The sequence below is a fragment of the Taeniopygia guttata genome, chromosome 4, assembly GCF_048771995.1.
Source record: "Taeniopygia guttata chromosome 4, bTaeGut7.mat, whole genome shotgun sequence".
In the NCBI taxonomy this organism is placed as follows: Eukaryota; Metazoa; Chordata; class Aves; order Passeriformes; family Estrildidae; genus Taeniopygia; species Taeniopygia guttata.
Genome location: NC_133028.1, coordinates 38,987,529 through 39,000,335, shown reverse-complemented (window position 1 = coordinate 39,000,335; position 12,807 = coordinate 38,987,529). Strand labels below are relative to the sequence as shown.

Below are 12,807 nucleotides of genomic sequence, written 5' to 3'. Positions count from 1 at the left end.
AGTTGAGTGGACTGATGAAACAGCAGGAAGATTAGAGTGTGTTTTAAAAGGTCTTCAAGGCAATCAGATCTAGAAGAGCTGAAAATATTAAACTGAGATGAGCCAGAAAAATTCAAAGTGCAGCTCTACAGAGCTGATCACGTCCTCAAACAGCAGAAGAGATATAAAACATGTTTAGTATGTGACATTTTGCTCATAAGGTTGTTGCTACAAATTGCAGATTCAGTTACCCAATACTTTCACTGAAAACATATTTTGATGGTGTTAACAGCAAACCATTTCAATCTGCCTTGCTATCTACTGGCAGCAGAACTGTATGGAATCCAAATGTAAAACCAAGGCATTGTGATTATTCAGGGCCCCTCACAAGACACAGTATTGTGGGAAATGGGTTCAATACAAATCATTCTTAAGGCTGTGACATTCCTGTAGCTGATCAGAAGTATTAGTTTTTAGCATGCAACCCCATCTACCCCACTGTGATCACCACTTCCAAATGCAGACAAAATACCACAAGCCTCAGAATTCCACAAGATCGTGCACCAGATGTAAGGCAAGGATGACTATTAAGCAAGAGTACAAAGTACAAATCATACAAAGATGTAAAGCCTGTTATCCAGGTGTTTTGTACTAGCAAATCAAATTCAGTCATATAATTGAAATTATTTGACAGCACAGACATTTTTGTAGTGTTAAAAAGGTGTTGAAAAATTAGTAGTACAAACAAAAATAATTACAAACAGCAAGTACCTGCCAACACTTCACTTTTAGCTGAGATTCTCAATATCCATGCTATTTAATGCATACATCTTTTGGAAACATCAGTCACCACTATGTGTATTTCTGCTTTTTTATGGATACCAGCTGAGACTTAAGAATAGTGGTTTTGCAAGAAAACAATTTTCTAGCTCCTGGAATTCAAGTAGCCACTTTTACCTGTTGATTAATATTACAAAAATACACCAAACCCACAACAATATTACTAATCCTTTACTTCTAGTTCCATGAACAAAACTCAGAGATACAACAACTAAGCTAAAATGAGAAATTAGATTGATAAAGCGATTGATAAATTTATTTGCACAATCCTTGTGTTCCAACTTTTTGCCATGTCTGGATTCACCATCAAAGGAGAAACATTAGTGTGTATAAATGCAGTGTCCTATTGGAAGAAATGGACAAGTATCTGCGAGAGAAATCGTATTTCATATCTTCATTTCTACAAAAGCAGTATTTCAATTACATGCAATTGGGACAGAGCATGAGTTTTTCTTATATACATATTGGAAACATGTTAGATGCATGATTGGATATATAATCTCCTTCCATCTCAGCCTCTGAGATTAGCATTAAGTAATTAGGCATGTCTTAAGCTACTTAATGAGGAAAGATGCAGACATCAGCACCAATAACTACTGTTACTGGGTTACGTGCTGCTGCTGCTTGAAAAACCATCCCTCCAGACTAAGCCCCAGCTGAAAGACTGCTGAAGAAATCCAGCCCCAGAGTCGAGTGTGGAGTCCTGAATTCATCCCTCATGATGAGCTAATTTCTTTTTTCCCCTCACAGCTCCAGGACTGTTACCATTGCTTCTTTTGGGATCTCAGGGATTTGGCCTAGTCTTAAATAGTGGTCAGGTCAACTCCATGCAGTAAAAGGAAGTTTTACATCACTTTGCCAGAAGCAGTACCATTTGAAGGGATAAGGAGACTGACTAAGCTGGCCCAGTAACTATACAGTAGGTCTGCACAAGTTCAAGAAACTTTCAGCAGCTATTAAAGCAGGAAGCCAGCTAGACAGTTCTTATGAGATCTGAAATAAAGCCAAAAACTAAACAAACTCATTGAAAAGCTTTTACACTTATGATTTGGAACTGCAGACCAGCAGAAATCTAATTATTTGAAGATAAAAATTACATTATCAGTTTGACTACTTAAATCTTATATTTCATTTTCAACTGTCAAGAAGTCTGGACTGTTTCAGCCCTGCTGAGTCAAATTTACTTTCTAGTTCCCCAGTGCAGGCATGATGCTATGTTTAGTTGTACATAACTCATAGAAAAGTTTATTTCCTTCGAAACCAATTTACATAAGTATCTTTTACAAAATGGATGCTTTTTACTTGTCTGTTTAAGCCCTATTGGAGCAAATATGAAAGCTGGTAGGCAAAAAGCCAATGTGCCGTTTAAGTCTTCAAAAACAAAGCATGACAAGTTATACACAAGATAATTCAGATTCTTACCTCTGATTAAATATAATTAATTAGATTTCTACAACTTTGTGACACAAATTTTTATCTACATTATCTAAATTTAAATACATTTATCTACATTAAATTAGCTTTTCATGGTAAAATCATAGATTCATAGAATACCAGGTGGGATGGGACCTCAAGGATCACCTAGTCCAACCTTTCTTGGCAAAAGCACAGTGTGGACATCATGTCCCATCACCCCGTCCAGCTGAATCTTAAAAGTGCTTGATGTCATGGGGAAAAAAAATGAACTGATGGAATGATTTCTAAAACCAAAAGGGTTAAGTGTTTCTGAAATTAATTTTCTGATGTTGATCTGTGTCCCTCACAGGAAATGGAGGCCTTTATTTTGTAAATAGGTCCAGTCTTTGTAAATTAAATAGGAGTGGAAGGACCTGCTAATGTCATGTCTGTCCTTGCTACCACATGTCATATGAATATAATAATTCACAGCTAGATGAGCTGTTTTTAAAAATCTGCAAATTTCAACTCAGCTGGATGCCTACTAGAGACCTCTATCCCCAAACCCCTTTACTTTTTCATCTTACCCTGTTCTGACAGCAGTAACTCTATCCTCTTTCTGCTACCAGCACTGCCTCTAGGTTCTTTTGCCACCCCAGTTCTTTTGGCAATATTCCCTCTTTGCCATCTCTTCTACAGGCCATAGATCTCAAAGGAATTGAAAAAAAATTAAACAATAATATCTCTTAAATCCAGTCTGAGAACAAAGATATCTAAAGGGGCATTTACTTGGGTATTGTGTTTGCAGAGAGAACTGTGTATTTTCAAAGCATATCTGACAAACCAGAACATTATAATTTGAATATATTCTGCTCATGTCTTATCAGTCCAGCTCTTTTGGGAATGCAACAGATGTTGGAAACAGTTTCAAGCAGACATACAGCTCTTATTGCTATAATTGCTATCCCATTCCTATTTTGCTATACAGCACACTGAGTGTTTTGAGATACTGTATTTAGTGAATAGAGGGAGTAGACTGATGCTGAGGACTCAAATTCCACCTGGGAGGCTGAATAACAAAAAAAAAAAATGTAATAGTTTTCCTTGAATGAATGTCTTCTTCAGACAGGTATATTGTACAGCTCACTAGAATGGGAACACTAAACAAGCACTGTACTAATTTTATCATAACAAACTACATCAGTAGCAGAATTAAATGTAGTAATTCAAAATAAAGCTGTCTCACAATTAATTTATAAGCAAGGCAGTTCATTTCTCTATGCCATCAACACAAGGAAGAGGTCTAAGGAATAACGCCAACTCCAGCTGATCAGGTTTGGCATTTCAAAAAGATTGTTATTAGAGAGAGATTCCCCCATCACCACCTTCTGCTGTCTTGGCCAGTTTAGATGAACTCTCTTGTCAAGGATATGCAATTCAATTAACAGACATGACAGAGCACTCATCCATAATTATTTTTGGCATGTTGGTAGTGTGCTTTTCAAGCAGTGTACTGGTAAATACAGAGTTTTCAGGATAAGCGAGATGATAATCACTTACCCAACACAAGGGAACTTCAGTGTCACACACATGTGTCTGTGTTAGAAAACCAGTAAAGACAGAAAATGGGGGACAGAAATAAGTACAACCAGTGAAAACAGTAAGAATTTCAAATGAAGACTGCTTTTACTTAGGTGTTCAGGATCTGATAGAAGTTTACAGATATAAAATAAAATAAAAATAAAATAAAATAAATTAAAATAAAATAAAATAAGGAAAAAAGTCCTTAGAGGCCATCTATTGCTTAATCTTCATGATGGATCTAGTGCAAGAACATGAGTCAAGTTGTGCTCTTCTTAAGAACATAGAAGGGATCTGCTTTGGCTTAACAGAAAAGCTGAGTAAAATAAGATTCTAGTAGTACAAAGAATCCCATAGTAAGGGAGTGAAGCTTTAAATTGAAAAACCAGATGATGTAATGGACAGCTTATATAAAATGGCCTCACAGCTATCACCAGAAAGGCTAATGAATCCTCTCCTGTCTGTTCTGAATAGAGGCATTTCCAAAAGCTGGTCAACTTAGAACACTGCTGAAGAAGAAAGCTGCAGACAATTGCTGGGTGATAGGGCAGACAGGGAACATGTCTAATGCTTTTATTCTCCTACTGAGTTTGCTCTAGGAGCAGTGATGCATCACAGAATACTCCAGCCATTATAGTTAAAAAGCTGAAACTCTATCCTGTTTGAGAAACAGCACACAAAGGAATGGATCCCTTAGAAGATTAGAGCAGTTTGTCTAGCAATAAACTCAGCAGGACACCCAGCCTGTGTATTTTAATCTGAAAATTTCTGCTTTGTAAACAATGCAACATTCTGCAGGAAACATCCACCTCTATGAACTTTTATGTGGACATTTCCTCAGGTCTAAAAAGTTCCAAAACATGGTGAAGGTGACCCACGGTGGGTGTTATTTCACAAGATCGGTCTTGATGGCAACTAAAATTTGTGTACATGGGTTTGGGAGAAGGGGTTTCTCATTTTGGTTTGTTTGGCTGTTATATTTTTCTTTTCTTTATTTCTTTCTTTATGATAGAGTTCCCTGCTTTGTGCTCAGATTTCAAAGTTGTTTTAATCTGGTTGATGCCTTTACAGCAACTGTTGCATTAATTGGTAACTGAATTTCTGTTAAATATTCTTTCACAGGTTTTCTTTTTTTGTAAATTATTCCTTGCACAATTCTTCTCCAAACCTTTTCTTTCTCTCCTTGTCTCCTCCCCCCGCTTTCATCTGCCTCTGAAGAGAAGGAATTAAGGGAAAAGTAACACACAAGGAAGAAGAAAAATCCTTAGGATTCTGCCAGACAATACCACTCAGCATCTTTAAAAGTCGGTATGTTCATGTTATAAAGTGGCTTGAAATCTAAAATCAAAATTGCAAATAGCAAATCCATATTATCATTTGAAAAACGACACAAACAAGTGATTACAGCTTTAACTTGTAAATTCAATCAGCTTGTTTAAGTTGTTTTCTCCTGCCTTACTAATCTATGTTAATCTTTATTTTCAAGGTACAGGTTTGACTAAAAAACCCACTTTTTGTATAGGCATAGAAGCACTGCTAGCTAAGCTTTGAATTATCAGATGGATTATAGTATGCATTAGTCTTCGTATCGTAGCAACACGGTATTTTTTATTAACAATTCTCTTCAAGGATACATCTTTCTAGTCACTATCACTTTCTTAATAAAAATGTTTCATACTTCTTTAAAAAAATATAGGTAATTGGAAGAAAGGATGTGCCAGGTTTTACACAAAAGGTGCAGAGCCATGAGACCAGCAGCTTTTGACTGTCTGGAGGGAGCTAAATGGAAATTTAGCCTATAGGAAAGGTGAAGCACAAAATCTGTATTTTCTTTGTTACTGGATTCTTCTACCCTTTATTTCTAAAGGTAGGCAGTACTCAGAGAACCATTTTGAATTTCTGTTCCAAAGAGGGCATCTGTTTTCACACATACCTCTATCTGCAAGACCGAATCCCTCAAAACATTCCTATATCCTGAACAGCTTTCACTCAGATGACACTCCTGCCATGCTCCCCCCACAAGTGCATGTGAGCGCACACACCCACCATGTTCTTCCTTGGGTCTGGTGGACTGTGCAGGAGACAGACTGGATAAAACCCCATCTGTGAGGATATCATTCTTATGCTTGAACAACTCCATTCTGGTGTGTATTTGATGTCTATTTATTCCAGCCCTAAAGGAAGAGAGAAGCCTAAACGTGCCAAAGCAAAAGAGTTGTAGTAAGAATATTGAAATGACTAAACCAAAAGAAGTGAAACCCTGAGAATGCATCACTGTGAAAAACAAGAGATACTGTATTTTTATGAAGAGCAATAAATATAAAACTGCATGACCCACCCCCCACCACCGCCAATATTTTACCACTGTAGAAACAAAGTTTGCTTAATTGAATTTTTTTTTAGGACAAATACACAAAATGTGTTTCTGAGTGCCATGGTGAAAAAACAAATGCTGTGCAAAGATTTCTGGAGTACATACCTAATAGGTATGTTACAGATCATAATTACTGTTTATAATTATGGTAACAATTAAAATAATTATAAATAATAAGCATATGTAATAACTTCCATACTCCATTTACTGGAAACAAATCATAGCTGCTTCTGTACAATATTGGCTATCACAGGATAGGACTGAATTCTGTGATAACAAAACTTAAAATGATATGTGGGCAATGAACACTGAGTGAGCTTGTATAAAAACATGAAAATTATGGCACAACACATTTCATACAAATATGCAGTTTTATCTGGATGTGTCAATGTGAATTATTTTCTGATGGTTGTCCCCATGTATTTAATACCATTATATAGTAATGCAATTTTATTCAGTTCAATTTTCAGGCAGACTTAGGTAAATTCTGCTATCATGCCTTTTGTTAAGCTTATTGTAAACGAAGAATAAATTGTATGGACAAACCAGAAAGCATTCTCTATACACAGAAATAAAATATTCATATCTAAGAGTTTTAAAAAGCACAGCAACAGTTACTTATGCAATGGATCTACTTCTAGTTTCTGGTTTTCTGCCTTTTTTTTGTTTTCAAAACAAATTCTGTTCTGATGAAGAAAATCTTTTCACTAACTTTTTTACTTTGCCCTTTGTTTACAGTAAATGAGAGCTAAGTTCTAGGTTAGTGTTCAGCTTTCATAATAATGATTCTGTTTATGAGCAAGAAGAATGATTTGATGACTAATATAACATTTATACTCATATTTTAATGCCAGTTTTGTATACATCATATTACCTACTGTAAAAGCATTTATGAGGGCTGACATTTTATGCTTTACAAGAGTGAGGATTTTTTTTTTTCCTTGATATGTTTTCTTTTTTGAAAGCCCTAAGTTTTCCCTCAGTTGTTCACTACAGTCATCTAGAACCTACACTTGGAAGGGATGGAGCTTTGTGGTTTCTTGAGAAAAAGCAACCACCAATCTGAAAGAGAATTCTCATGATTAGCATGAAATTGGCAAAGACCAGTAAGAACTATGGATCAACTTGGAGCATCGTAGCTGCTTGTACCAAAACACAACACAATTGCTCTTTAAGATTCAGTCATGCAACAGGTTATCTTGGAAATGCTGCAATCCTGGTTCTGGCAAACAAAGTACATGGCAAGAACTTCTTCAAAAAGAACACTTAAGTTCTTTTATGTTTTTTTCACCATAAAACCTATCAGGAGATATTATATGCTCTCTGCTGGTGTCAGTGCCTAAGACACGGTGATATTTGGCCATTACAAACACAGTGTGCAATAGTGTGTTCTGCTTCAAGCTGGGTAAACCATCCAAATTGCAATACAGGACTCTTCATACAATTACCTCATACAGAGAGAGGATGAAATATTTGAGAATATCAAAACCCATGTACAAGATTATTCAATTTTAATGAAAGAGATAAAATTGCAATTTATAACTTTATAAATATTGTATTATTTATTACTATTATATTATTGTAAATAGTGTAGTACTTATTATAGAATTTGATACCTAGTTTGTGAAATTTATTTCAGCATCACAAACTGAGTGATTCAAATCAACAATCAATACATTGGAAATGATAAATTTTTCATCTAGATCAGCATCCTGGTGCCTTTTGGTTTTCATTTGTATCTTATTGAGAGAAGCCCCATCCGACACAAGAAATCAGAAATTGCAAACATAGAGTAAAAACAATTATTTCCTTCTTTTTTTCCCCTATTGCTATTCATATTCTAAATTAGACATGTGAATATTATCACACAGAATATTCCAAAACAAGCACCTCACTTCCTGATATAACTCGGCAGAGTTTTATTAGATGGAAGCATCAGAGACTTGTAAATAAAAAGCATTCTAACACCTGCTACAGGCTTTTGAGAAGTAATTGAGGCAAATCAAAATTCAGGCAATTTGCTCCAAGCCTGATTTTCTCTGCACTGAAAAATAAGCCCAAGGTTCCCATCAGAGAATTTTAGATCTTGCTACTGAGAGAGCATCCTTCTCTAATGAGCTCTTGAATCATAATTAACATACAGAAAGATAATTACAGTGTTTTAGAAACATTTCTTCCAGAAAGCATTTTAACATAACCAGGCAGCCTCAGAAATACATATAGAGCATAAAGTCTACAGACTGTAATTCAGACACAAAATTTGTTCCACTGGTTAACCACAACAGAAAACAACGAATCCACCAGATCCTTCCTGACTACCCTTCCTCTTAAATTATACATCTATTTAGGAAGACATAAGAATTTTAATGAAAGAAGCTACAGTGTACAGAAAAATAAGCAATGGCATATAGGTAATGATCAAGGTCAAGTTTTTAATTTACTTAGATTTTAAGCACATGAAGATAGTATAGTTTCGACTCTGAAATTCAGAACACTGCACAATACTATCTCTTACAAAGAATAATTAAGTTCCTTTTGCTGCCAGCAACATAGGAAATAGGTGAAAAAAAAGTCTAATGCTAAAAAAAATAGTAATAATTTAAAATCATCAAGGCTGGTTCATTACTCACATTTCCAAGTGTTTCATATTTTTCTTTATGTGTATAGGTTTCTTTATGTAGATAGGTTTTGAAAGCCATAACTACTAACTAGGGCTACACTTTGTCAATACAAGTAATGTGAAATACTGATCAGTCCAAAATATGACTTAATAATCTAGTTATTAAATTATTAATCATATCTAATTAAGTGCTAGCAGGGCAGAACACAAAAAGATTGTTCATTGATTGCACAGGAAAAATCTAGGTTATTACCAGAAGTGCAGCAAAAAACAGACACTGATACATTCTCCTAATTGTCTCTGATTGGAAAACTAAGAGAAGTAGTTGCTTTTGGAGTTCCAAGGCAGTTTTCTTGATATAAATAAATAAAAGGCTGAGGTGAATGAACAAATTCCCTGGTTGCTGTTCACCGAAAACAGCTGTCATTCAAATATTTTAAGTTTTATTCTTTCATTTGCCTTAAATAGTCTGTCACTGAAATTCTTGCCAGAAATTACATCAATAAGAAAAGTCCTTGCAACATGCTAAACTTCTACACTCTCAACAGACAGCAAAAGTGAATGGTAAAATTGAGGTGTTGATTTACACACACACACACACACCCCATCCACTTGTCTTGGGAATGTTTTGATTGTAAAATCTCAAACAGACTGAATAGATATATACTAACTAGTATCTGGAAAATATCAAATCAAAACCATTCCTTCTCGTTATAAACAGAAAAGACATATTCAGTGTTCAACAATTCAGTTTAATCTGTAATACCACAAAATTCAGACTTAAATGCCCAAGCATACACTGCAAACTTCAGGTGTCCTCTCCAAATAAACAATTTAAGAGCATTATGAAATATGAATCTGCATGTACAGCATCTATGCTGTATTTCATGTCACAAATAGGTTGGTACAAAATCCAGTGGTATCTGCTCTGGAGCAGGAGCTCTACATCCAACCAAGGGTGGAATACACAAAACATGTTAACTATAAAAAGAGTCAAATGGAATTATATTTTAAACTTACACATACAGACAAATGAAAACAGTGAAAGACAATGTTTTAATGACATTAATTTATAGCTTTACATAAAGATTATCCAATTTTCCTGCTCACTGAAATTTTTGTTGTATGCAAGATCTGACATTGCACAGAACACAGCTCTTGCCTTAGGCATGTAGTTTATCTGGCCTAGAAGTTTTCAATCTTGTTTTAAGGTGTATTTTTTACTATCACTTTCTAACCTATAAAGTCAGGTGTTTGCTTTTCTATGTATACACAAACATATAAAAACCTGTATTACAAAGAAAGCATTTTAAGTCGATGTTTTCAACAAAATGGGAATTCCAGTCAAATGTCTTTTAGCATTTGAAAAACTTCACTGGCAGGCAGCTTTACATAGAAAAATTTGATCCAAAACAATGCATGATTCTATACATCAGAAAAGGATAAAGTGCATGCCTGAAAACCTGGGTTTTAGCTTGCAATTAAAACCAGTGCAAATATTACTTTCTAATAAGCAACTATACTGATTTCTGCAGAAATCACTTCAAAGTGTTAGTCACCAGCATGTTTCTCATATCATTGAATATATTTATGCTTTGTCACAGTGCAACCCATGTAACCTGTCTTTAAAAAAAGCAGAAAAAGTAATATCAATTCATAATAGATTTACAGTAACTATTGCTAGAGACATGCATTTAAAACTAGTAATCAAAATAAGTAATACAATTCCTCGTGATTAAATTTGTAAGCATATAACAATATGATTTCTAAGGATAGGCCTAGAAGAGCTTCAGCCATATCCTACAGCAAGCTGGATATATTCTACATCTTTTTCCCTGCCTTTGTTTTCCCTTCTTAATGTAAGAGAGCAGAACCTAACATGGAACTACTATTTTAATTTAAAATCACAGTTGGGGCTTGTTGTCTTTTTATTGTTTTATGCTCTGAGAAGAAAAAACTTTTACAGTGGGTACCCCAAAGACAAAAATATTTTAGGAAGAGTTTTAAGGATACTGTTCTTGCCCTGAAAGCAAAATATTTTAAAAAACAAACATAATACATGGCAGATGGTGAGGCCTGGATTAAAAAAAAGAAAAAAATCGAGCTTTTATCTTTGACCTCCTGTATAACCTGGCTTTTTGGCATAAATTTCAGCCACATCTGAACCAAAAATAAAGAAAAAAGAGGGTCAAAACCAAAGAACTTGAGTAAGAATCACATTTTGCCTTTCCTAAAGTTTCCCTTCTCTTTCCTAAAAACCAAAAAGCATCTAGATATAAAGTCCTGGCTTCAGTGAACCATGTATTCCTGTAAAAGAAATTCAGAATTCAGCCTGAAATTAACAGAGATTTATAGCTTCAAACATTACAGCTGTTATTATTTGGGTAGGGCAGGAGGAGAAAAATCAAGTAGTAGTTCCATCTTAAACTGAAGTACTAAGGTAACAATAAACACTTGGGGAATGCAGGTGAAAAACAGGGAATATGTTATTTGCTTATTATTGTTATTACATATTTTACAGTAATGACTAATTGATGGAGTTTACAGGTAACCATAACGTTCATCAGCAAGACTTTCAAATCTAAATCTTATAAAAAAAATACTATGTAAGGACTATAATGAAGTACTATTTTATATTTAATTACCTAGTTTTCCTTAAATTCCAGAAAAACAAAATAGATTTCACATACCTTTGAAATATTACTTGATCGACTTGTGGAACGCCCTGGGGATTTGTCATTCTGGAAAGCAAAATTAAAAGATGAAAAAAAAGTTAAGCAATTTGGATTTTACCTAATCTTTTCTGTGACTGTGACTACAAAGAGATTCTCTTCCTCTATTCTTCTTCAGTTTGGCTACTGACTGTACAATGGAAGACAGTTCAAGAAATAATAGTCTTGCAAATTACACGAATAAAAGTTTTTAAAATGTTCTATAAGAAATTAATGATAGCATTTAATTACTGTTGGTTTATTTTGAAGATTTTCAGGAAAAACATTTCAAGTCAAAGATCAAGGACTCATCAGAGCTTCTCATGAAAACTGGTACTTATGTATGAAAACAAATGTTAAATGACAAAAACTTCCCAGTTACACTGAACATAATCCTGCTTTAAAAAAAAGCCCGTAGAGTTCATCCTCTAGGTAAATAGGCAGTACTAGATGACATTCTGAATATATATGTTCTGAGAAAAACAAATTGTGACCATGCAAAGATGCAGTTCAGTTGAAATTCTACTCCTCCATCCCCTCTCACTCTTGCGAACAAATATACACAAACCTACACAAGGCTGAAGTGCATGAATAAAGTGTATGTCAAGGAGCTACATTTCCATAGCACGTGCTCCCTGTGGGGTTTCTTCTAGCAATCCAAAGGAGGGAGTGGAGAAGTGGTTCAAAAATTGGTTCAGTATTTACACTTTTCTGGCAATTCAGGAAAGTGTAAATTCAGGATTCAGCTTCATTTACACTGAAGAGATAAGCTCTTTCAGAAACAGGGCTCATCCCCTTAGTGAATGCATGTATCTTAAGAGAATCATGATAATATTTTTCTCAGCACTTGAGAACGTAGGTTCAAGCACTCAAGTGAAACATTCACATCATCAAGACTGATTTTTACCTAGAAGGAGTTGAAGCAAACATCATGTGTGTCAGTCTGTTACATAACCTGCTTGAAGAAACAGGGTATCAAAACCCAAAGCAGAGCTTTCGCTTCTGCAGCTTTATTTGCAATTCATGCATCATGCAAACACATACATGCACACATGTCCACAAGAGGCTTTCAACTTGACTATTACCATCTCTCCTCAACCTTTATTCAATAAAACTACAGAAAAATATGGAAGTACCAGCTACTAAAGGCTAAATTTCCTCCTCCATTAATGCCTATCTAGTCTAGTATTTCCCCAATACTTTGTGGCACAGAACAGTTCTGTGGTGGCAAAAATGGCCAAAAAGAAACATTAGGCAACTTGTTAGCAAACACTTAGAACAAAAAACCCTCACTTTTATTTGTTATT

The 12,807-nt window shown here is 34.9% G+C and overlaps 1 protein-coding gene across 13 annotated transcripts in view; it reads right to left on the bottom strand.

The window, feature by feature from the left end:
• MARCHF1 (membrane associated ring-CH-type finger 1) overlaps positions 1-12,807 on the bottom strand; it is a 222,783-nt gene that overhangs the window by 35,900 nt on the left and 174,076 nt on the right. For 11 of the 13 annotated variants that reach the window (XM_072928432.1, XM_030271420.4, XM_030271416.4 and 8 more), the window contains one exon: positions 11,480-11,530. In XM_072928432.1, the coding sequence (XP_072784533.1) occupies positions 11,480-11,530 (51 nt within the window). Of the gene's footprint in view, positions 1-5,841; positions 5,988-11,479; positions 11,531-12,807 lie in introns of all 13 variants that reach the window. The other 2 variants (XM_072928437.1, XM_030271422.4) reach the window with 1 other exon arrangement.